The sequence below is a fragment of the Haliotis asinina genome, chromosome 7, assembly GCF_037392515.1.
Source record: "Haliotis asinina isolate JCU_RB_2024 chromosome 7, JCU_Hal_asi_v2, whole genome shotgun sequence".
Taxonomy (NCBI): Eukaryota; Metazoa; Mollusca; class Gastropoda; order Lepetellida; family Haliotidae; genus Haliotis; species Haliotis asinina.
This window is the reverse complement of record NC_090286.1, coordinates 40,967,637-40,995,345: the sequence shown is the minus strand read 5'-3', so window position 1 is coordinate 40,995,345 and position 27,709 is coordinate 40,967,637. Positions and strand designations below refer to the sequence as shown.

The 27,709-nt window shown below is 40.7% G+C and overlaps 1 protein-coding gene across 1 annotated transcript; it reads right to left on the bottom strand.

The window, feature by feature from the left end:
- Window positions 1-2,442: 2,442 nt before the first annotated feature.
- Window positions 2,443-24,851, bottom strand: LOC137291827 (neurensin-1-like). Its single transcript, XM_067823363.1, has 2 exons — window positions 24,620-24,851; window positions 2,443-5,286 (listed from the first exon to the last, which is right to left on the bottom strand). The coding sequence occupies exon 2, from the start codon at window positions 5,236-5,238 to the stop codon at window positions 4,507-4,509; it is 732 nt and encodes a 243-aa protein (XP_067679464.1). The 5' UTR covers window positions 5,239-5,286; window positions 24,620-24,851; the 3' UTR covers window positions 2,443-4,506.
- Window positions 24,852-27,709: the final 2,858 nt, after the last annotated feature.

The following is a 27,709-nucleotide window of genomic DNA, read 5'->3' as shown; positions in this document are numbered from 1 at the left end:
TTCCCGTAGCTATCTTATATCCATGTGAAAGAAACGTGCACCTAAATGATATTTATGTGGAATATGGAAGTACAGTGTTTTGCACACAAGATTAAGACATATGACGAGATCACTTAATTGTGATTTATTTGGTATAAACATGACAAATGACGCATCATGCCAGGAGGCCATCGATGTGAGAATGGTTTTCCTTACTTCCTTGAATGTCCATTGTCTACTGTCCAAAGACATAAACCGTTAAAATATTGAAAGTATTGTTAAAATTAGAACACTGATTGGTATTGATATCATCTTACGTGGCAATGCAGGTCTCTCATTTACTGAAAATCTGATTCTTTTTATCTCTCTTGTTTGGGCCGTTGGGGTAGCCTAGTGGTTCAAGCGTTCGCTCGCCACCCCAACGGCCCGTGGGTACAATATGTCGGAAGCCCACTTCTGGTGTCAACGGCCGTGATGTTGCTGAAATATTGTTAAAAGCGGCGTAAACACACACACACACACACACACACACACACACACACACACACACACACACACACACACACACCTGTGTGTACAGGAAATGGCTTCATGAACATTGATTACGAACTGACGGTGATTTACTGAAGTAACCACGAATGATTATGGTTTTAGGTCTTCACAAGGGTTTCACATCACATGTTGTCAGTCGCTAGGAATCAAACCCGTGCCGTAGACGCGACGAGCGAGCGACCATTTTAACCTGTTGGTTCTCCCACTAACTCTACTTAGAAGACTTACATACACTAACACATTGCCAAATCATTTCTTAAAGCAACTCTGACTTGTAAACCTGTAGAAAACAGAATGCAATACATGGTAGATAGATCGATAGATATATAGGGATATGTTCCATGCTGTGCCATAAGCACAGAGACTGAACTGACTGGTGCGTCATCTTCTAAGTTAAATATAGTTTCATCACCAGAGTAATTAGCCTGCGTTTCGTACAACCTCAGATAGGAAGTTGTGGATATTTTCATATACTTAATGTATATATGCTCCGAGTTGACGCTTACTGTGCCCGTCCATATATAGCTCTAAGTACGACCAACTTGAGACTCGCAGCCCGAGGTTTGGCGAAATCTTATAAAAAGCTTGCATAAACAAGCAAACAACTGATTATCACGTGCTTGTCCACGTGTAATTGCCCACAAACCAGTACCAGTGCCCCTTACAGCACTATGTGAAGTGTTGTGACATTCCAAGTAAAATATTGATGTTTTGGGGTCAGAAATAGACTTTACACTGGCGTTTCCCACAGGATATCGATCGCGGTGCTTCCCTCCCACACACGTGGGTGCTGTACAAATAATGGGCTGTGCCGATCTGCTAATCAATTTCGCTGACCGCTCGGCAACCTGACTTGACTTCAGGGGGTTTCACGTGCCTGCGCTTCACAGTGATAGTGCAGGCTACATAATCAATGCTTCTTACACGGAAAATAGTCTGGCCCAGTAATTAATTGCGTGTGATTTGCATTCCAATTCCAAAACTCATTACAGCCCACTGTCTTTTACAGTACGGCGCTTGTACGTGAGATTCGGTTCCGTGGAACTGATGGATTCCTCGACGATTAATAGCTTATTTCGTTGCCCTGGCGACCAAAGGAAACCATGCTCCAGGATCAAGGACAAAGTAATTACACGTGCACTTTGTAGTTCTTCTGAGTTCAAGTTTGTAAATTGTCTTTGGAACACTTCACACTGTTCTGGTTACCACGATAAATATATGTCCTAATTAAACCAGTATTCATAATCATTATATTTAGTTGTATTTTTTGTGGATTTTGGGTATAAAATCTGAGGCAAGAGATATTAAGTCTAACAAAATCAGTTCGTGAATCCTGGGTTTTTTTTTTCTAATTAAATGCACACTTCTAAATATTTAACTATGGGCAGCATATATTTTGCAATTTCTATCATGTTATGTTTTTTACATGTATACTTAAGCACAAAATGCATTTTGGCGAATTTCCAATTGCAGGGCGTCTCCAAACCCTGATCACAAAACCAGATCTTTCGTGAGAAAAGGTAATGTTCATACGCTATTGGAAAGATTGTGTACAATGTACTTGAACGTTAAATTGTATGGATACTGCTTTCGTCCGTTTTTTTGTTTTGTTTTTGTTTTTTTTGTTTTTTGGGGTTTTTTTCGGACAATCACAGTACCAGACATGCAACTGCAGTCAACGTCACGCAGTCTTCATCAAATACTCATTTCCAGTGCGAAACGTTGTTTTCGGTGTTTCCATCTTTCTTGTACGGAATGCTCCATGACTGGTATTCAGTGCGGGGTAGCCGGAAGTGCGATGACGATCGATCTGGCAACAAATCGTTGAGAAACACAAGCGAGAATTGATACCTCCTGTGGATAAATGTCACCTGATATAGTTAAACGATTTTCAATGAAAACGAAATATAGTTAACATTGCCAACAATTTATTACAGACTTCAACATGTACAAATCAACTAGGATTGTTCACCCCCACAACGTGACCTTGACCTGCCGGAAACACGAGAATGAGGTTTAATGTGTTGAACAGTGAAGTTTAACTAAGAACAATGAAATTAGTTTGAAATTGTTGAATGTTCCAAACCTTTTGCAGCCTACCTGATCTAGAAAGAAACAAAGATCGATATTTTTCGGGACATTTTGTTTCAGTTACACACATAAACTGTTCGTGTTCAAAATAACTCAAAATCCAACCATAAAGAAATGAATTATCCAGTTTTATCAAAGCTGGCATGGTTATGAATTATACGCTACAGAAACCTGTTTTTGTTACAGAATCCCGTTCCGTGTTTCCAGCATCTCTGGACTAGATTTACGCACACGCACATACACACAACGCACGTCACTGTACGGAGCACTGGGACAAGACTTCAAAATATAGTTAACGTTCTGACAGACCTCAGCAGTGTCTACATGGTTATGAGTTCCAGATTCAACATGATGCATGAAGAAAGAACGGATGTGTCGAACCGAAGGAAACAATACGTACATTGTTCGGGCTGTGCGTTTCTAAGGGATTCGCGTGTTTTGATAGACACTGCACGATGTGTGCATATTTTGTTCGTTATATACAACTGCTCGACATAACCGCACTTCGTAGAATATAAGAATAAACCAGGAAATATTGAAAATCAATGCCGAAAGACATTTATCAATTAGATATTGATCTAATTAGATATATCAGTGATCGTTGTTTTCGGGTTATTGTGAAATAGACTGTCAATGATTTTGATTGCATACTAAGGCCCAATTATAGTATAAACAGTGAACAGTTTTGTGTAGTGCATCTTTAAAGAAAACATTCCGCAAGATTTTTTCTATTTCCTCGTTCATTGAAATGTAGCGTGATACAATCGGATATCGAAATCAAATAATTTTGGCAACATCTACAAAAATAAATAAACATCTGATAACCCTTTTCTTGACCAGATTAATAAATTCTAAATTCAGTTTTGAAGTTAATTATAAAAAGGTTCATCTGGATTAGCACCAAAAGGGTTAAGCACTTTGGGAGACTTTTTACAATTCAGAGACCAGATCTGTTCACTAGAAACTGTCGGATAGTCTGTCTCGTTATAAACAACTAAGGGCACGGCTTGTTTTCCCTCTAAGCAAGTTGTCCTGGTAGTTCTACCTAGGCCGAGCGCGAAATCGATAACGAGAGTTTCTCATGTGTGTGGGCGATATGATTATGTCACGAACTGTTAGTCAGTGACAATGATGATAGGAAGGAATGTCAGTTTCATAATTTAGTAGTCCATGGTTTATTTAACCAGTACATTTCGATCGAAGAACGTCATTAACCAATTTCTTTGGAAACCTTTAGGTGCCGGTCGTTTAAAGAAGGCCTGTTTCTGTGATCATAAACAGAGATGCCAGAAAGTGCGATGTGATGTTTAACCTTGAAGACTGACCTTGATGATGGCATAAATGTGTTAGGACAACGATGTCGATTTTACGAATACACACGTGAGAACTACTAGCGTGTTAATATATTCCGGCGATACTGAGATGCGTGTAACGAACTATTAACTGATCAAAACAAACTGACATTTACAATGACATATTGTATACAGTAGTAACCCAGTCAGGTCGTCGAGAACATCGCATGGAGCCAAAATGTCATGTCGCCGTTACTCTCGTCATTTCTCGTCACGATCAGTGGAACTCCTTTTCGTCACAACAACACATGTATCCTTTGTAATGTCAACACAACCCACCCATAAACTATTCACCCGTGGCACTAGTATTATAGTCTGTCGGGCACGAGGCATGTGATGTAAAGGGCTCTCCTTCTTCATATCTATTTTGAATTACACCCTCTCGAATTCCTCACTGATATCAGTTCCTGACATCACAAACGCTTTCTGAACCAAGCAATGATATTAACACAACATTTTGTGGTAGTCATCGAAGTCAAGGGAGATAATCCAGTCGTTATCGAGACATAGCCAGGAGTGGTCTCCCTTACGTTCAGTCCTTCACCGATTTGGTTCCCCCTTGTGTCATGACGGATTCCGGACTTCTGCGAGCAGGTTGGACGCTCCTGACCTTTGATGACGAAGGAATGGTCATTTCGATAGGACTGAGAGGCGTCTTCTCTCCATCCCTCAGTGGCACCTTGATCGCCTCATCTCGACCATCATCATCGCAGTAGTGAGATAGAAAGCTTGGGAAAAGGAGTGACATGGCCAGAGTTATCCCCCCTACACAGAACAAGATAAGGCCAATGAGTTTGCACATATCTAGTGTAGTATTGTAAGCTTCAGCACTTCGGTCTACGAATGCAATATCGTGGATTTCGTCCACGCGTTCGAGAGGATGCTTAGGGGGAACCAGATAACCCACGAGGATCCCGATCACACCAAACAGGAGTAGATTGACGCCAACCCACATGAAGATCTTCCACCATATCGGAGGGCATCGTCGACGGCGAGGATACGGAGCTAAGAGATAACGTAGGTCATCGTCGTCCTCGTAGATGATGGGATCTTTATACACAGCGCTGGCGTCGTAGAAGTTGTGGAGGTAGGACTTCACACCGAAATAATCCGGGCAGCTCCGCTTTCTCTTCTGAGGTGGACGCTCCGATTCATGGATCCGACCACGGCTGTGACGCTTTGCCGGAAGTTCGTGCCTTTCTTCGGCAATTTCCGTATACTCCTCGGGTATCGGCGATACCGCTTTCCGCTCTCCAGACATCATGCAGCGACCTCTAGCGGGATCTTCTGGCACTACAGAACGAGGTCACATCTGAAATACAATTCATACCACGTTATTATGTATGCTGAGTGTATCAGATATTCAGTATTAAAAGTCTTCAAAGTACACAACCAAGATGTGTAATGATAACAGGGTATCTTTGTGTGAACTGATCTCCCTAAAGATTGACAAAAACCCGATGGATTGGTCATTAAAAGCAGCTTGGATTTCAGCGCCTTCAAAGTCATCAGCATTTAAAATGAACACAGAGTAATGATCGTATTATGATTAATGTGAATTATCTACGAAATAATGAGAAAGATATCTAAACGCTTTCCGTCTGTTGATTCAGACTGAAATATGCCACGTCTCCTGAAACATTTAAATCAGTGCATAGTTTCATCTGATTGTCCGCTTGAAGTGACTTTAAGTATAATTGTGCCTTGAAATAGAGAAAAGCATTACTCACGCCTGTACACAACGCACCTAAAAACACGAATCGTGCTCGCGTTATAGACAGAGTATATTGCACTGAGGCCAAATTGAATCTGGATGTGGTGTAGCGAAAACAAATTAAGACAAATCATACGTTCGTGATGTCTGTAGACGTTGAATGTATGCGCCTTTGAGAATGGCGCTCCACATACGGACAACGTCACGAGACGAGTGAACGTTTAACCCCTTTAAACGTGCTACCCTTAAAATGTCTGAGGCCGAAACTAACACTGTTTGGGGAGTTCTTCTAAGGCCGAAAGAATGACGACACTTCCCACAGAAAGTAGTGGTGACGCATTGGTCCAAGGTCCCGGGTCCCGGGTCCCGGGTCCCGATCCACGAAGCGTTCGTAATGTTACGACCTGTCGTAACTATGTAGTATATCATAAAAATGATTCCATTTGGTAACGAATAACGTAGTGCTACGAACACTTCGTGGACATGCATTCGTAATGTTACGAGCGATCGTAACTGTATAGTTTGTTATAGGTTTACGAATGACGTAGAGCTAGGAAAGCTTTGTGGATCGGGAGTATCAAGAGACTTTATTAGATAGCCATTATTCTCACGGCTAAACCGTCTCTAAACTTTCCTTTGCACTATATCATTTTCGCAGCCTTAACATAAAACTTTCAATTTACATTTCGTTTACGCACCATTCCAAGCGGAACAGAGAAGGTTCCGCCTTAAACTGCTAATCTACTTTACCTAAACTGCTATGTAATTAAAATAATAATCAACCCACCCCTCCTAAACTACTGGTCTGAAGAATCATGAACAACGCCATTGTTGTATTACTAAATAGAAATGAGACACGAGCATGGAAATGATGCATAATAATTGAGGATGCAGTCATGAAGTCAATGGAGTGTTCAGCCCCTATCCACGTGGATAAGTACGGGTCACTGCAAAGGCATGGCAGGTATTGGTGGTGTGACGATTCATCGATACGCATCGATCCGTGGGCCGCCGAAACAGTGGATCGATACAAAGTTTACACCGTGGTATTTCCCGATACGATACGTCAAATGGGCCACGATGCATCGATGTTTACCTAATCGCGATATCTGTCGAGGTATACCCTTTTTAAAATTATGACAAATTTCATTCCATTTTGTGACTGCAAAGGCAGCATCCAGCCACTTGCAGATATTAAAGATGGTTTGGTCTATGTTTTATGTTTTAACAGTATTTTGTGCCTTTTTCAACTCAAAATTTCTTTGTTTTAAAATTGTTTTTGTTTTGATATTAAGGTATTGGTTGTTAGAATTAAAGGTTTGTATATCGTATTACGCATGGTATCGCCATCCTTATATCGGGATTCGTCGCATCTTATCGCAGTTTCAGTTCACAATACTTTGGCAATATATCGTCGAGACTAAAGATTCAGTATCGTGATGTATCGTATCGCAGGTTGTATGCCAATACCAGCACTACCCAGTAAATTATGTTTCGCAATAATTAAATAAACATGTTTTGTAATTAAAAACATCCCAGAAATAAAAACATAAAACTGGAGTGTTCTCATAAAAAGAGAATCTATGCAATGTATGAGCTTAATAACAAACCATCTAGGTACTTCACAGGGGTTTGTCGCGTTCAGTAAGACGCAGGTGCGTCAGATGCTATATGCGTCTAAATGTCATGTTTATATCGCTTACAACGACTGCTACAAGAAACTGAATTATCCATGGTAACACAAAATTATGTCGAGATCCTCTCTGCCAGAGAACAGACATCCTGAAATATCGAACGGATAACATTTCATGAAATGCGTCACTGACTATATTTCGAAAAAAACGTAAAATGATATAAAATGAAAATGCCAGATCGCAGCTCAATGTCAGGGTTTTATTGTATTAATCACATTCAGCTCCAGGGCAAAAGAAATATATACTTGAAAATTGGATTTGAAAAAATCAAAACGGTTACTAGACTGAAATAAGTCGCCTAAATACTGCAGTTTAAATTGAGTGAGTGAGTGAGTTTAGTTTTACGTCGCTTTTAGCAATATTTCAGCAACATCACGGCGGTGGACATCAGAAATGGGCTTCACACATTGTATCCGTGTTGTGATTTGAACCCGGGTTTTCGGCGTGACGAGTGAAAGTTTTAACCACTAGGCTACCCCTACTGCAGTTTGAAACAACACCGCGTTGCGTGACACCAGTGTCAAGTACATGTATATCATCATGGAATAACTACTTCTTGTTTGTTTCGATTTCAGCCACCATCTGTGTGCTTTCTTTTGTCTGATAGTATACCAAATAAGATCAAGCATAATGTTATGGCAATTTATCAAGGATGACCATGCATACATAAATATCAAAACCGCTTAGAAACAAAAATGGACTATGAGCTAAGATCTGCAGTGTACATTCTATTTAAAAGTGACTGATTAACACAAGAAGAAAGTCTGCGAGTTAACGATATTCGTTCGGCGAAAGGAAACAATAACATACAAAATCATTTCGACGCATGTTGTAGCCGCATGAACTCCTTAACAAGCAAAAACTTTCAAATGATTGCAATTTAACAACTCATTTTGTTCCTGGCAACTTCCGTGTTTCAGGGTTCTATCAAACAAAGGAACATCTCCCTGGAAAAGCAAAGCTAGAATCATTAAACAGAAGAAATAACACGATGCATTCTCTAAAAAGGTGTCTTCGTGAGGTAATCTCATGAAAGTGACGCAAGTAACTAGGCTCTCCTGGGCGCCCTGTACGACGGATATTACAGATAGCACGTCGACCCATAAAAAAGGACCGCATTGAGTTCGGCAGCTGCATCCGGTCTGACAACAACTCCATGATTGTCCCACAGCAAAATCATTGCCTCCGGAGGAAGGTATTGACCGCATTTGCGTGTCTGACATATTGGTGGAGCACCTGTTCATACTTGCCTCCCTAGCAGAGCAAGGATGATAGGGTCAAACATTTAAGTAAGGCCATGAAAATTTGGACATCCACGCTATTTAATGAAGTCACTACTGCGCCATGAGGTGGCCAACTGAACAGTAAGTTCGAATTAGTAGAGTAGAGTTACGTCCCTTGATCGTGTTGTATTCCAAAACCTCTGAATCGTCCTTGCTTTGTAAAATGCATTCCAAAGCGAGTTTCTGTTGACGGTACTTATCCTATCACACCCCAAACTTGTTTATCAGACACTCAAACACCATTTCTTGAGCCAATAAATTACGTAATATCCTATGTTTCTAATTTCACAATTTCTTTAATCAGTTTTCGTATATACAACATGAAAAATGATAGTGTGAAGTAAGAATAATGGAGGTTTGATAATCGATGTTTTCTTGTGATGCGTACGAACCGCACGTATATCTCCATGGCAACTACTGGTTCTTGGATGCTGTATCTACTGTCCACAAAGAACAGTATCGGGCATATTGACACTGGAACAACTCCAGCAGACATAAATATTTAGTAGGTTATTAATAACCTAAATGTAAATAACATATATATATACTCCCGAGCAGTAATCGACTTCTTTAATGACGCAGAGGGAAATCAAAGTGAGAGCAGTTTACGTTATCAGAAAAATTTCTGACGAGAAACATTTAGATAAAATAAAAGTATTGATCAAATAAGCATCGATAAAGCTCATGACCGAGTAATGTTTGAACAAAAATATATTGGTTACAGTTGTATCATCTAATCTTCCGTCTGTATCTCTTTCCACTTCCCAATCATTCAATTCGAGTCTACTTCATCTGCTCAACAGCCTTCTCCTTCTGCACAGGTCCGTATCCTTCTATTCGAACTCATGGGCTTCTGCTAGACACTATAGATAGACTCATCCTCTTCACGAAACGTGTCGTCATTGGTTTTCATTGATAAATTCATGCTATTTCACAAGTATTGGAAGTTTCGGCAGGTATTTCAGACGGGGTGTTGAGCATATATTAACACTTACCTAACACTGATAGTTTGGGATACCTCTCTAAAGGGAGGGTTATGTCGAGGTGATACAACAAAGTCAAGCTTGTTTTCTGCCCTTATTCGAAAATGGGCTTTCTACATATTCTTACTGTGCTTGATTCTTTTTCAACGCAACATTCGGCAGTTCTCCAACTATATCTGTAAATGTCTGGTCCAGACAATCACGTTGCATAACCAGTATCGATCTACGCAACTGGGATACGACCACATGCATCAAGCGTGCGTCTGACCACACGCCACCTCATCGCGGGCAGTTTCCTTATGCAATTGTTAAAATTGATGACAAGTCATGTGCACGACTCCTTGAAAACGGGATCGTCCAATTTGTCCGGGACTGTAAGTCGCGAATGGGTGACTACAGTTGGGAAAGTGACAACAGAAACTGTGCTTTGGTCTATCCTTACACCCTACGTGTAGGTTTCTCACTAGACAGGTGATATGTTAGAAGTGCGCCTCTGATCATCTCCAACAGTGAATTCGGATGAATGGGATGGTATGAGACTATTCACCAAAACCTCGATATATACTTGTCTATAAGGACACGTGCACCGGAAGTTTATGAAACGAGGCCTTAGTCTCTGACCAATGGACTTCAGCTCAGCATCTATCACAATTCGCAGAACTAAATCTAAACCCAATCAGGTCCAGACTGACGTGCCTCCATTTTCTATTCATCAAATATTTGCTTTCATCAATGCAGATTAACAACGTGGATGTACTCTAGCGGGGTCAAGTTAATACTCGCTCTTGTTCCCGCCCTAAGCTGTCTTGCCGACGGCCGAGGTAATAATTAGAATCTATTGAATGTGTATATGGCTCTATTGATTATTGCCGGGAAAATTTCGTCTTGTTAGAGTTGGTAACGGACACCTGACACTACGCTCGACTGTATCTCAGTTGAAAGCAAATGTTATAAGGGGTCCAGTCGTTTCCACACCTGGTCATTTCGCTACCATGTCAGTTCCCCACCCGGACAATACTCCACCCAAACATATACCTGGCAGTTCATGACCTATTCTTCCCGTTTTTGCTTGATATTTCACTCAAATAAACGAATGAATGAACAAAACGTAGTGTAAAATACATTCACTCTTCAAAGTTCAAACAGATTTTCTTTGCAACAATAGATTTGGTTGTTATTTTACTCACGAAAGAGCTTGTTTTGAATACACATACTCCCGGTAGTTAATACCCAGTGTCCTTCGGTTAATTTCGAAAAGCGCTACGTCTGTAGGAATTCGTTTAAATGCATGTTTTGATCATTTGTCAGTCGACTGTCGACATACTTACAAATCTCGCAATTTTTCAAACACTGTTTGATTATATGGTTTATCTGGCGTGGGTTTAACTGTACGGCTGAGTCGAGCGTTGTAATTCACAGGAAAATTAACAAGGTTTCCGGATTGTGGGTAACTTGTAAGTTTCCGTTTTCCGGGAAACTTGAAGGAAATGTACAGAAACGATCCGGAAACCTAACTGGAACTTAAGTTTCCATTTTGTTTCAGTTAGGTTTCCGGTGTCCGGAAACGAAATTATAATTTCTGTGCTTCTTTGTCTAACTGTACTTCTCTGTCTGACTGTACTTCTAACTGTGCTTCGGGGCTTAACTGTAGCTCTCAGTTAAATATGATTTAATATGGGTTGCAAAGCATGGTTTGCTGAAGATCAACTCTGACCTTTACCTTCACGGATCTTACAAGCTTGTCCTTAATTCGAGCCTATAGGCCAATAGTACAAATACACTACAGTTACATGCACGTGGTGGTGGCGACATTTCTTGCAATGAAAACATGCAACAGATTTGATAACGTCAATGTTCTTAGAATTTAACATACTGGGCATTATTAAATTGTTTGTTACGGGCGCTGATAAAAAATGATAAATATGTACAGGCTTTGATTTACATCTGAGGAATGCCTCTGCATTAAGAATTGGAAATGTGTCACTTGTCTAAAGTTGTTATATATTCAGGGCTGAAAAGTATTATATTTAGGGCTGAAAACTTTTATGCAATCATTGCAAGTATAACAGATCAAGTCTTCTCTGATACTGACATGACAGCTTCTATAATGTCGCTTTATGATCAAATTTTATATATACATATGGAAATTAATTAAGCAACACCAAATTCAAAGACACATAAAAACTTAACAAAGTTCAACGAAGTAATTTTGATGATTGATTATTCAATTTTGATGTATTGACATACAGCATGAGCTTTTCATGGGTTGATATGACGCGCGTGAAGCTTGCACAGCGCACGTGCATTGCTTTAACCTCAACTTTCGAAAAATGCACTTTTTCCCTGGGGTGTTTACAAGCGCAGGTTGTCGATTGCATTCGGTTTTTCATTCATTTCAATGTCATGGCACGTAGGAAATTATCAGAGGCCACTCGTTGGCAAATAATCGGCATGAGGAATGCTGGTATGTCTCTAAGACAAATCGGGACTCAAATCGGACGACATCATTCCATAATTTCAAAACTTTTGAAAAAATACCGGGCCACTAATGAAGTTAAAGACCTGCCTAGACCAGGAAGACCCAGGAAGACCACAGTCCGGGAGGACAGAGCTTTACTGAGACTTGTACGGCGCAGGTCCTTCGACTCGAGCTCTCGGTTGAGACAGGAGTGGCTTCCAGGGAGACCCATCTCGAACAGGACTGTTCGGAATCGTCTGAAAGCTGCAGGATACCGGGCAAGGAGGCCAATCAAGCGACCCAGACTGTCTCCAGCCCATAAGGCAGCCCGACTGGCCTGGTGTAATGACCGTTTGCACTGGAACATTGCCTCTTGGAGGAAGGTCCATTTCTCAGATGAGAGCCGGTTCTTGCTGCACATGGTGGACGGTCGTACTCGGGTCTGGATGCAGAGGAACACAGCAATGGCTCCACGGAACATCCAGGAGACTGTGGCCTTTGGGGGAGGTTCCGTTATGGTATGGGGGTGCATTTCCATGAACTGCAAGTTGGATATCATTACCATCCGTGGCAACCTTAACGGTGTTCGTTACCAACAGGAGGTTCTTGACAGGGCTGTGGTACCTCATTTTGAGAACCATCCTCTGGCAACGAGACCCATATTTATGGACGACAATGCTAGACCTCACAGGGCGCATGCTGTAAATGATTTTTTGCGGCAAAATGCAATTGACAGAATTCCATGGCCTGCCATGAGCCCTGACCTCAACCCCATTGAACATTTGTGGGACTTTATTGGCCGTCGTGTGAGGCAGAGAGACCCACCAGTCCATAATCTCAACGAATTGACGGCTGCCCTGCATGAGGAGTGGAACAGGATCCCCCAGAATCAGATCCGGAGACTCATCCAAGGAATGAGGAGGCGTCTGGAATCGGTGGTGCGTGCGCAGGGAGGACACACTAGATATTGATGAAAGTCGGTGTGCAGACTCTCAGATGACTGTTCTTTCTTTCCATGTGACATTTGTGTTAATACACCTGACAACAACGTCTGTGGATGAATAGTAAATTGTGTCCATTTTTTCATGAATTTAAGACAGTTTTAAGAATTTGGATTTCGTTGCAATAAAGCAAAGTCTTGATACTTTTTCCCTTTAAGTTGTTTGTCAGAGATCGTCTGTTGAATAAAAAAGTGTCAAACTATATCAACCCGGCATATTTTGATTGTCAGAACACTTCAAAGTTGCTCCAATAGAAAAAATTGGGGTGTTGCTTGATTAATTTCCAGGTGTATACAAGAAATAGTAATCCTCACGAATTAACTTGAAATATGTAGTATTTCCTTAATAATGACATGACATCACTTGTAATACATAAATATAGGTTGTGAGCATAGACATGATTTCTTTGGAAGACCGGAAATGCCGTTTCCTGTGTAGCGAAGCATTGATCATGGCTGTGTTGACGGCAATTACAGTAATTGACGGGGATCATCTCATCATAAAAACAATCGATAATCACTAAATATAGACAGTTGATAATACAAGGTCACAGATTGATTTACTGGGAGATTGTTGCCCCTGGTGGCCATCTGCTACTGTGGATTTGTACCTCATGAGATTACACGTTCAATAGTTTACACAGAAAGTGGTGGACCAATAGCTCGCTCGCTTTACTTGGAAATATAGCTTTTGTATCGACCATATGAATCAATAAGATGGCCTAATCTATGGTAATGTCCTGAATGCGGTTGTAATCACATTCGGTGTCAAATAACTTTTTGGATAACAAATACAAACGACGTGGCACTTTCCTTAACGAAGACATGAAGCGCCAAAGTAAAGGCATAGTGGAAGTGTTATACAAATGAATCATGATACCGTTTCAGCTGAAAGAAATATCCAGTTTGCGACTGCATCACTGGCATGCGTTCATGTATCCTTATATAGTAATGATGACACCGTGTGTCCGCAAAAATTCAGGCTTTGAACCATATGGAGCTGACGGGCTTTGTAAACTGACTTTAGACTGAATTATCATGAATAAGTACTGACTTTATTAATTTTACCCAAAGATGGAGTAATGCATCAATGTTAGTGAGTAATGTGGTAGAAACAATTGCAAAAGTAACGGCACAGTCTTTAAGTGTGGTGGTGGTGGTGGGTGTTGTAATAGAGAATGACCATGGTGTGGTCATAAATTTAGTTAGCCATGTGGTGTAGGTTTCACATAGGTTGCACAACTCATCCCCTTCCATAACCTGACCTGAGTGACATGAACGACTGGTCATGTGCAAACATTGAATTCGAACCAACGCGTATTGGTTCCCGACACACCCAAGGGACGTACATCTGTTCAGCATAAGACTGTTAGGGCATTTCAAAAACATTACGAAATGAATTAACGACCAATGCAATTCCGTGTTTCCATTTACCAGAAATACACATTATAACTGCTTGATACTTGACACATGATACTTGTGTTTGAGACAGAATCTCCGGCTCGGCGAACATCTAAGTGTATAACGATTTGATAGCGATTCAAAAACACGGTCTCGGCATATCTCAAGATTCGAATGTGGTTTTAGAAGAGATTTCACAGGGATTTTTGTCCCTCTTTTTAAGCCGACAGGGCCAACGTCTGGTAATGAAAATATACACAGTATTTGATAGCGATTCAAAAACACGGTCTCGGCATATCTCAAAATTCGAATGTGGTTTTAGAAGAGATTTCACAGGGATTTTTGTCCCTCTTTTTAAGCCGACAGGGCCAACGTCTGGTAATGAAAATATACACAGTATTTGATAGCGATTCAAAAACACGGTCTCGGCATATCTCAAGATTCGAATGTGATTTTAGAAGAGATTTCATAGGGATTTTTGTCCCTCTTTTTAAGCCGACAGGGCCATCCTCTGGTGATGAAAATATACACAGTATACAATGTGCTGTTAGATGCTAGCTACATGATCATTGTCGCTCGTCACAGCGCGTGGGGTAGTAATATATCTTGCATGTGTTAATCAGTTTACATGAAGTTCACATTTTGAGAGATCCCCACGGGCGATTGTTTTATTTGATCTCCTCCTTTTGTGCACCCCCAATTTGTGGAATATAACACCCTCATCACAATTCCATGATAGATATTATTACATAATTACAAAACAAAACTGACTTCAAACGGAACCCATCGATTATAAGATTTCGCCATTTGACAAATAATTGCAAAATAAATAAATTTCATTTGAGCATCTTACATTTAAATATTGTTATCATAATTTAAAAAATGATCACGGATTTGGTTTGGGGAATCTGTCGCGTGTGGAATAGTTATAACATCAGCGCATTAATGGGGGAATTGGTGGCGGAGAATTGACTTATTATCATGCTCAACGCAAGGAAATGAATTTGCCCGAGGACACGCCTACACATGGCAGTGCTGTTGTTGGGGGTTTAATGGGTCTTAGAAACCATTTCTATAGCAATAACATGTTTAATTCATAAAAAGAAAACTATTTTCATCTTCTGAGGAAGTTTTCATTGTCCAGGATCGACTGGCTGGGTATACGTTTTACATCACTTTATCAATATTCGAAAAATATCACGGCGGATTACACAACAAAAGGTTTTCACAAATTGTAGCCTTGAGGGAAATCGAACCGTTCGGCTTGACGAGCAGGATCTTTAACCATTGGACTACCCACGGCCGTTGAGCGATAACTAAATATTGCATTTATCTGCATTTCTATTGATACTATTATTCTATTTCTATTGATAAGGTAAATGATTTTGAGTCCAAGGCGTAAGTTACGTCAAAACATGAACTATAATTATTTCATACTTTGTTACCGATGCTCGGATAAATTATGCCATCAGAATACCGTCTGTAAGTAGCATTTAGAAGCTGGTATGATGGAGAGAACCATAAATATGTGTTGCTCTTCTCTATCAGAATACTTAGGGATGAATACTTAGCGATGCATGATGAACACTTACCAATATGTCTCCCCATAAAATGTATGAACATTTGCAATCGAAGCTTTGCTGCAAATGGACATTAATCAGTTATTATTCCCCGGGCAGTTACAACCGTATACACATGAATAAACCTCCGGTTCAGCTGGTATCCAAATGTGATCACGAATTGATTCATCCTATTTATGGAGACTTGTTTACGACTGATAATGCAGTAGATATACTCCGATCAAAGAATGTCGATCGATAAACAGTTACGCAAGAGCGTGGATTCAAGTCAGTACACTTAAATGTCTCCTCGTAAGTGGAAATTTTGGGTTTGGGGGGGGGGGGGTTTCCATCTGGATAGACTGTTATTAATTACGTGTTCGCCGTTCTCGTTCCATCTACACCGGATATACGAACAGGTCACGTGGTGATGTGGGAAGCATCCCTAATCAGACTGGTTTCCTATTAGGGCATGCCATTTTGTTCTCATTTCAACGAAGACGCCAATTCATACCTAATGAAGGGAGCAGGGGCCCAAAGACCGTTGTAATCGAGCCAATTTGCTTTGATTTGCGTCATGTCAATGTTTCTGCCAATTTGGAACCACAAACAGTCGTACCCGAACGTGTGACGTCGGTATAACATGAATGGGATAAGAGCCTCATTCATGCACACGAACTCACCTCAGCCCAACAGGAACGTGAAATACACGGCAAATCATGCGTTCGCTCAATAATCTTCAGGTCTACAACGGGTAGTGATCTGCGACCACAAAATTATTACATTACAAGAACAAAATATGGAGGTGATAACCATAGAAAACACTAATATAATGTATGTATGTGTGTGTGTGCCTATCTGTCTGCGTGCGCGTGCCTGTGTTTGATGCATATGTGTTTGGTGAAATCTGTATATGTTTCAGTGAACATATGTCAAATCAGAGACTTTGCACAATCATATTTTTTTTATATAAAGTAGTATTGTCAAAACAAAGACTGAGAATGCCACATATTCATTTCATGGAATATTGTACAAAGTTGTTGTGATTTTCAGGGATTTTGTTAAATCCCTAAGATTTTGTGAACCAAGGAGTGAACCAGGAATATAATAACATCCCTGAAATTTTTCAGTGATTTTACAAAATCGCTAATTTGACATATTCACTATAACATATGTACAGTCAACAAGATTATATATATATATATATCAATCTTATATATATACAAGAGGATACAGATGTATGTAAATCTGTTCACAAAATCAACAAGCTGGAAATCTGTACACCAAAATCTTCAAGTTAGATACAGATGATGTGAATCTATACTCCAGAACAAGTTTGATATAAATCAGTACATAAAAGCAGTAAGCTGAATACACGTGTATCTAATTCTCCATACAAAACCAAGCATATGTACCTACATCTGTATACAAAATATATGGTTTTTGTTCATGTGTTCATATCTACAAACGCCAAATGTTCATATGCAACTAAACCTGTATGCATAATGAACAAAAGGTATATAGTATTCTATACCTATGTCACGTTTCAACACTTCCATGACATAAACATCAACCCTAGTAGACGCGGACACGTTCCAACACCTACACGTCAACGATAAACATGGAAATTGAAAATCCATTCAAATTCTGCAGTCTCTTATGACTCACAAAATGTCAGCTGCAGACAAATCCTGCTGTCCATTATCAGTGATCAAACGGCATCAACGACTCCCCGACGGCCTGCTGAAGTATACACACACGACGACAACCAGAGCCGTCGCTGACAAAGACGTCATCCAAGACAAGCCGAACCCTTACAACAGGAATACAACATATATGGGCTCCTCATTGATACTGACAGGCATGGGAAGTCAGACAAATTACACCAATTATGGTTCAGGTGATACCCCCATTTTGTGAACGTTCAAAGATGATGTACATATCAAGACGAGCGGAATACTCACCAGGAAGACCCATGACTGGTGCTTGTCAATGTCAGTAGCAGATGATAAGTATGCGTCAGACACTACAACAAGCGTTAACAAAGACTTCAGTGACGACAGACACGCCCACGACGCGTATTGACTGAGATACTCTCCTGCAGATGACAGGGACGGTGCGTTTATTCAACTCTGAAGGACAATGGCGGAGTTGAAAAGTGTCCTCGATAACTGGTTTGTATACGCACCTGTTTTTAAAATGATTAAAGTGCATTAAGATGTTCCAGCTAAGATTACACATCTGTTATATAACACAATTTATTTAAATAGTGCTAAAATTGATCTATTCAGTCAATATCTGACCGCATTTTTAGATCCTACGTGCCGGTAACCGGAGTCATCGTTGACAAAGACGTCATCCAAACTATATCATCTATATCAGTCGTGAGATTTATTTATATATTGTGGCTTGGTCTGAGACGCTTTGTTTGTTGTTCAAGTATCGAATTTCCTTTAGGTTTTTACAATCAGTGAAATATGTAAATGAAGATGGATTACTGCACAGATCTACTCACACCTAGAGAACAAACTTTGTGCATGGTTTATGATCTGGCCTTTGTTTAGGTTTTGGTAGAGGCTCCACATTCTTATATACCAAACCGTGTCTTCCTTCGGTAAACGGACAGGACCGAGGTATGCCGATTGCATGGATTTCCAGGTAACCGTGACACACAGCCGGTTTGTTTTTTGGGTTTTTTTGGTTTTTTTTTTTTTTTTTTGGTTTTTTTATGGTGTTGTTGTTGTTGTTGTTTTTTGTTTTTGTTTTGTTTTGTTTTGTTTTTAATTCTACCCCTTCTGTATCCGTATCCTCATTGCCTCCCCTATCGAGAAAATGGCAGGATATATGAATCCTTGGCTCCCTCAACGGAGTTCTGCGATCTCAGAGACTGACTGTGCACTCTATGTATAACAGTAATTCTTCGTTAGCTCAACCTAAATGACGGACGTGTTGACAACTGCTGACATAAGATATCGTAACACGCAAACCTCCCTTACATTTATGACGGTATCCGCGACGAACAAGCACACAAACCCATAATTGATTTTTGAAATAGTACCCTTTGGGTAAAAAAATGCAACCAGTAATCTGAGCGTCTGTGTTTAGCTATTGTCAAAGGAAATGTTTTTTTTAACCTTATCTCATCAATCAGACTCCCTAGAAGAGGATGAAAAGTGTTCGGGACTCCATCAACAGCTGCTGAAACTAACCTTCGTGTTGGAAGTCAAACGTGTGTGAAGTTACATGACGAGCCATGGCGATATCTTTGGGCTACAAAATAATGGGGGTTTGCTTTGGTTGTTGCTTAACGTCTCAGCTTAGCAATATGGTAGGTTGGTTGGTTTGTCGCACTCAGCAATATTCCAGATACAAGGCCAAACTTCGTAAATGATCGGACCTGCACCAGACAATCCTGTGATCAACAGCATGAGCATCAATCTCCGGAATTGGGATACGATGACCAAGTCGGCGAGTCTGACCACTCCATTACGTCGGGTAATGGGTTACTGAAAACCAATTCTAATCTGCATCTTCATGAGTTTGTTAAAGAAGGTATGGTGGCCCAGCAGCCTAATACAGTGTGGCAGAGTTGTCTGCCTTAGCTATGGTTTCCTCTGATGCTTGGTTCGAATCACGCATTCATTCACTATGTATTATGGTCACTGGACACGGTCTATCGTTAATGAATGCACTGATGTAATATAGGTTTGTCTTGTACCACTGGCTTTAACATATGAGATTTGGCGATATTTTGGGCGGTAGAGATGGTGTTCGCTCTTCATGTCCAGGCAGTGACCTGATAATCTGCATGAGATAATGATTGTACTAGTGTATTCCTTTTCACAAGTTAAATAAAATATGAATCAAAACAAGTTCTTCATAGCACTACTGGGTATGACGTTTTTGTCAAATCTTATGAACACGGTTATGGTCGAGTGGAGATAAACATACTGTTTTGGAAAATCAGAAGCATATAAGGAAATTATAATAGCTCTAATTTTTTTTCAAATCTAACACTACGCTATAATTGCTATAATTGTCTTCAAGGAGGACTGCAAACCCTGCTCCCATCTATATCTAGACGTTTTGAATCTTTGGTGCTTTTTCATATATTTCTAACAACCTTTTTGTGAAATTTAGACATTTCTTACTATGATATGTCCTAAAAGTAAATTACTAAACAAACACTCAAAACATTCAAAGATGTTTGAATGGCAAGGATGAAATTGTCTAAGACTCCCAAAATCGACTACAAACCCGAGGATGCTCTTTAATGAAACGATTAAAGGTATATAAATACTTGTACCTAAAGCAAGCATGGAGAGAATAAGGAATGCAGTCTTAACTGCAGTCAGGTCCTCGGTGATGTTGCAGACTTCGATCTGTCATCTAAACATTAACGACATGAATGCATCATCAGTGGTTTGCTAGCATCAGATCTAAACTTCTTTTTTCGACTTACACTAAATTACATCTCTCCAGTCCAATTCCATTTAGCAATCGGAACTGATTACCACAGTCAATCCGACACGTGCCCAGGAAATTGAATTAAAGACAGCCGGAACCCTTCATTTGAAATTCAGATAAAGCATCCACCAGTAGCAGCATAAAAGACAGAGGCGTCTCGTGTAACTCCGTAAACCAGATTACCTCAGCCCAGAGTGTAAGCAAGGTAATGTTCTTCGTTTCGTCTCAGAATAGCCGCTATAAAATGTCTCGAAGTCAACACCAAGGACTTTTCGTCATGCAATAAACGTCCAGTTCACTGTGCAAGTGATGCATAAAAAGTTGTGTTTGTTTCTTAACCCCTGTTACGCTTTATATGAAACCTGTACAAATTAATAGTGTGAAATTAATGTTGTTTTCTACAACTGGGATAAAAATTTCATGAGTGACGATGAAATGTATTAGTGTGTGTACTTGTAAGCTATGGACACACACGTTTCTCCGTTGTTGCAACGTCAATGAAACTTAATACTCCGTATCTCTCCAACCCAATTCAGTATTAGACACGTGAAGATCAGATTAGATTTGATCTTCGGTAACCTATGTTTATTGTATGAGTCGACTAACGGGGATCGGGTGGTCAGTCTCGCTGACACGGTTGACACGTCATCGGTTCCTAGTTGTGTAAAACGACGCTCGTGGTGTTGAACCTTGGATTGTCTGGTCCAGATTCGATTACTTACAAGCCAGAACTTAAGACCTCTAGACCCATCCATTACATCAAGCTTTCGACTGAAGTTTCTGCACCGACATGAAATTGAGCAGGGAAAATGAAATACAAATTGACTGTTATTATGATTATTATTATTATATGTATATATGATAGATATTAATCAATAATCATGACAATAACAAATGTAGCGACATGTTTCAGCACTACTGCGATTATAATGATTACATTTTCAAGAAAGAAATGTGCACTTACTTTTTCTTTAGAAAATGTCTTAAATGTCTTAAAATACCAGTTAAATATATCAAATGTCTTAGAGTTACTCCCTTGCTTGAACTGAACAATACGTAAACCACGCTTTCATGCGCGCCGCGTTATAGGGTGTGTGGAGAAGAGCGATAACGAAGACGACACGAAAACAATCAGCCATTGATATATACACGTCAAATGTTTGTGTCAAGAACGTCATCACAGTTATTAACAGCATATCTGAAGGCGAGGTTCTGTCACACGTTGTAACACTAGCGTCATAGTTCCATTTGCCTTATCCTTGACGAATACCGCGGCTTCCAAAACCATTTACGACCTCCTTGTCGCACTCACTTATCCCAGCTGTTATAAAAACTGTGAAGGTACGACATAATCCCTGAACAAAGGAAAGCGTTGATTACAGCGTCGACTCATATGTAAACAGGGCCCCGTTCCTCAAAGTCGATCGTAACTCTAAGTCGATCGTAACTCTCATGCTTTAACATTGACTAGCGCTACGATTGTTTTGAGGAACGGGGCCCAGGTAATTACTAATAAAATGTGGGTATACTCTCCGTTGTACCATATACTACAGACAATCCACAACCGTAGACCATCCGTAACTACTCGCCTCTTTCCGTGACCGGAATGACACGAGTAGTTACGAATGCACCGAAGACCAAGCTTCCAGCTATATACGGACATCTCCTATTACAACTGTATATTGATTGGGGTGGACGCCAATCCCTTCAGAACAACGTTTCTAATGGTTGTTTGGTGTTGGCTGACACTCAACCCATGTAAATACGGCAGATGGCAAAATAATAATCGAGAGGGCTGAAACGGTTTTTGATTAACATGCGATGAGAGGTTTTAGACCGGCAAATCTACATGTAATTCCGTTTTAGTGTTTGACGAAGATTAACTTTCTCTACGATGCTTTGCGTCAATCTGATTCAAATAGTGCACTTTGAATCCTCTTGGGTATGGAATTAATTCAAATGACAGGAAATCGACCGATAAAATACACACGATTATTTTTATATTAATTTGCTTAAAGGTTGGTTTGTCCTTTGAGCTAAATCACAAAGCCAGAAAAGTATGTAATGGTCACTTGGAACCAGAGAAAAATATTATTTGGTTTGAAATTGCTGTGACTGTGTTGAGTTTCATTCGATCACCTTCACCAACAGTTAGTCAGGGAAATATATTAATTATCTCATACAAAATCATATATCTACAAAATGCTTCATATTGTCCCAAAGAATCAAGTCTTAATTGCTACAGTTGAAGCTATGAAGACTATAAATATCCCGAAAAACAGTTTCCCGCAAACATTCCTCTTGAATCCCTCAGATATGTTGTAACCCACAAATATCAGCACCACCGTTTCCCATAAAATGTCACACCACTTCATTCCGTAAAGATTCCGTTCCATCACATCCAACAAGCATTTCGCCCCCGTATTCGATAATTATGCCGAAGCATACTATCCCATACCACTGCATCGCGCATCCCACAAATATGCTGTACCACCGTACTGGACAAATATGCCAAAGCATACCATACCATACCACTGCGTCGCACAAACACGCCATACCAGCGTAATGGCGCATCCCACAAATATGCTGTACCACCGTACTGGACAAATATGCCAAAGCATACCATCCCATACCACTGCAATCGCGCATCCCACAAATATGTTGTACCGCCGTATTGGACAAATATGCCAGAGCATACCATCCCATACCACTGCGTCGCACAAACACGCCATGCCACCGTAATGGCGCATCCCACAAATATGTTGTACCACCGTATTCGACGAATACGTAAACAATGTATCCCACGCCACCGTGTTGCACAAACGTCCCACACAAGGGCATCTCACAAACAGGTTGTACCGCCGTATTCGACAAATGTGCCGGTTCACCGTATACCACAAATATGTCGTTTCACTGTCCAAAAACTGTATAGGACCTGGTTAACAGATCAGCATCTGCTTACATCCCATTGTCATATATCAAGCAGGTGTAACCCTAGTAAACAGTGCTTCTTGATTACAGGGATTTGAGGTAGTCGATGTTTGTCATTGGCTACACTGACAGAGTTAAAACATATGGCTTGAAGAAAGCGGTCATGCTAAGTGGCGGATACGGGGGATCCGCCATCACAAATATTCAACAAGCCACATCAATAATATTATAGTACAGGAAACTATAAATGTGCATATCACTGACAGATAGATCTACAGCTACCTGAATAATGAGTTCATTGAAAACACAACGATACTGCTGCAGGGAAGCAATTTGCCTGCACATATAAACATAAAAATGAGTCAGTTACATGAATTTTGTTAATTTTGTTGAAAACATGTTATCAAATAATCAAGATCTGTTTTTATAGCGTCGGCGTAATAAATTTGAAAACAAGACCACGATAACCATACATTCTTGTGAAATGTAAGTAACATCATACAGCGAATGCTATCAATGAATCTACATACCATAATGCCTCTACAGTAAACAAGCATGCGTTCGTCTAACGTCCAGTGCGATCAGTGAGCCTATATAGAGGGTGTTGTAGAATATCCCTGGTGCGTTGAACAAGGGGAGAACAAATAGTGACACGTCGTAACCATTGATGGTAAAACCAATTCACAACGAATGACACCTGCCATCCAAACAATAACCTGTTTTCAAGCGTGATTGTATTGAAGGTCGGACTTGTCACATAAACGAGTACTTTATTATTGATGCGTGTCACGTGAAGATGTAATTTTCGGCCAAGGAACTAGCGAAATCTGTCAGGATGATTCTAGTGGGCACTGGAATTGACGAAAAGGTCGTTAACATTCGCGTTGGCCGCTTTCTATCGTGTCTCTCACAAACAAGTGAGATTTCCACGAATTGATCACATTCTGTGTGACTTAATGGAACTGGGATCGAGGGGAGCAAATGATTGATCAAAGCTTTGGGAATAAAGAGATGATAAAAAATCGAACTTGATTTACCAAAAGGTTAATAGCGATTTAGCCATCAAAACAAGCTGTTGTTTGTGGTGCCATCCATCACCATGGATACGGTTCTAAGATTTCGAATATTATGAAATCAATTAAAGGAATCTCTTACCGGCATTATGATCCTGGAAATTCCTTGCGGTACAACCCACAGTTACACACGTGAATGAAGTTCGGATCACCATACCGTGGTCAGTTCCATGACTGCTGCTACCGTTATTATTCGCCTGGCACTGACCGTCAACGGCACGCTTCTACACCACAGCGAGCGCTCCCGATACGGAGGCCATGCCACAACTTGGCACTTCCAGTATCACAGCAATATCGATTAGGCAGGAGGTTTCACCGCGCATGCGCCACAATGTCCTTGACAAAGGGCGAGGCGTGTGGCAAATACGGCGGAGCTCACTGACCGCCGGCTTCTCAGCGACGCCATGTGAGGTGTTTGTTACAGTTGGTGGTCAAAGCTGGAAACGCGACAGAAATAATTCTCTTCTCACGTCTGTCCTCCGTCATCGGTCAGTTTATGAGTATTTAGCATATTAGGCTGTCACAACAACTTGGAATCCGTTTGGGGTTGGGGTGATTATTTCGGACGATCAAACAAATATGACAGGCTGTCAACAAGAAGGATTCTCCCGCTTCCACGTTGCCCTAATACTGGCAGAGGAAGCCCAAATAAAGGCCCAAATCTGCGATATCAAAAAGCTTTAATCAATAACACAGACCTTCCTTATCAGCAATGAAAACTCGTTGACTGCACACAAACACTTAATGACGTCACAGAGACCCTTGGCAATGTCATAGTAACCGATCGCTATAACAGTGACATATTTCATGACATTCATAATTGCACGGAAATCATTGGAAACAGAACCAATCTCCTCGATAACGTCAAGATATGTAGCATGTATAATCAGTAACAGAACTATCCTTCAGACCCTTCTTAAAGGGTTTTTGAGGGGAGCATTTCCTACCAACGGTTGATCTCAAATGAGTGTCGGCTAGGGCAATCTTACTGCCATACAGTTTTGAAACCAAGTTTGGTTAAATAAAGTGCAGACCTTGGTCAAGCGCTCGTACTGCCATGGCAACGACTTTCGATCAGAGGTACCTTTGTTCATGGAGAGCTCACACTTGTAACGGGGTGATAGGTTAAAGCTTTCTCTCACCAAGACCAAAACCTAGGTTCGCTTCTCACGTTGGCACAATGTGTGAAGCACGTGAAGTCATTGTGTGAAATAAGGTCCGTCTGGCCGCCGAAGACGTCATCACGTCTCGAGGTCCCGGGGTGACTGCTCGGCTCATCTCCCTCTCATTATCCCCAATTATACGGCACCACCCCTCAAGCCATTGTAGACAATTGTGCACCACCGCTACACTGTACTTTCAGCAACTACATGGAGTGCCGTGCAGTATGTCTCCAATATGACGATGCCATGCTCCATGCTCGTCTATATTGTTACCTGGGTGATAGCGCTATGATACACACCTACACGTGCACATCGTGCGTCCATATTCGGAGTCAGTATCAAGAATTTTATTTGGCCGAGTATACATGGTATTACTTACAACCAACCAACTAACCACGACAGATGTCAGTTACCTGTGTGAGTGAGTGAACATGGTTTTAGCAATATTCCAGTACTATCACGACGGCGGACATGTACCCATGTAGGGAATCGAACCCCGGTCGTCGGCGTGACGAGCGAACGCTTTAACCAATACGCTACCCCACCACTTACTTAGACTATCGGAAACATCAATTCAAACGTACAGAGAGCAAGACACACTGATTGACCAGTGAGGATCCGGATTTGAAATTAACATCGACAGTCCATCCAGGTCCAGGTGAAATTGATCGGGTATTTTGGTTCGCTAAATCTGATTTGATTGATGCTTAGGTCGTTACAAAGGTATGAGATACTTCAGATGTTTAGCGAGATTAGGTGTATTTGTTAAAGTGACCTCTTTTGTTATTTACTCGTTTGTTGTTAAACATTACACGCAGCTATCTCCAAGTTCTGTAACGTTAGTCTGTAAATAACTGGGTCGGGACCACATAATCCAGCGATTGACACCATGGCCATCGGTCCCATTAGATGGGGCATGCATCAACCAAGTGAATCAGTGTGATCACCCGTTCCTGCTAGTTACCCCTGAGGACAGACACCGAAGGCCAGGGACTCATTACACGAAGCAGCCTTAACCAAGGTTAACCTGAACTCCCATTCTTTAACATTGCACTACGGTTGCCTTAGTGACTTGCGATAACATATGTCTTTGTAAAAGGAGATCCTGCTCAATGTGACAACAAAGTGACGTTGTTAAGTGGGGGTCACCTTATATCATCCTGACGGAACATGATGATGCTCATAAATGTTATGATGATCATATCACTCCATGGTGCATGTTTTAACACTGATATCACTGTTATTGGTTGTTAACTCCTTTCAGGCCACTATTTCACTCCGAGCTACTATCTAACATTAAACGTCAACACATAATATTGACCATGCAGAACTCAACACCTAGCACTAACAAATTCCTGTTTTTCAATATGGGGTGAAAAAACTACGGTCAAAATCTAGTATACGTTTGAATGATTAGGATCAGACAATAAAACGATAGTAAACTGAACTGGGTGTACCTTTAACTCATCTAATTCTCAGGTGGACAGCGTCTTTAATCAGCTGACGTACACAACGACATCAGCCACGACTTCACATGCGGAAAGCGGGGACATGGTTGGCTTCCGTTTTAACGTTTCCAGCTCCAGAACGGAAATAATATGACACTACTTCCGTTCCTTGAAGATGATTCGTACTAGACGTCCAGTAATTGACTTTTATCACTGCTAATCATTCTCCATTTCTGTCTAGTTGCGGCCCTGAAAACGACCTGGAATATAAATACACGTCAATCAAAACCGATGATTACTTATTCATTGGCTAGTGGTATCCATTCATGAGGGGACAAGATAATTGACTGAGCGTGTGTGTAAGAGTTCAAATTTCCATTTGATTGTATTCTGAAGCTGCTAGTGTAGAATTTTGCTTATGTAAACTGCAGGTCAGAGGAAAATAAACATTTTGAAAAATAAATATGTATATTATTGATAACCATGGGTATCAAAGTTTGGTTTCAGACCCTAAGTGAACAGTATTTCAACTTCAATTATAACATTGCGGCTAAACAATAT

What these genes read in the sequence shown, in the direction of transcription:
- LOC137291827 (XM_067823363.1), bottom strand. Translation starts at nt 5,238, where the DNA reads ATGATGTCTGGAGAGCGGAAAGCGGTATCGCCGATACCCGAGGAGTAT.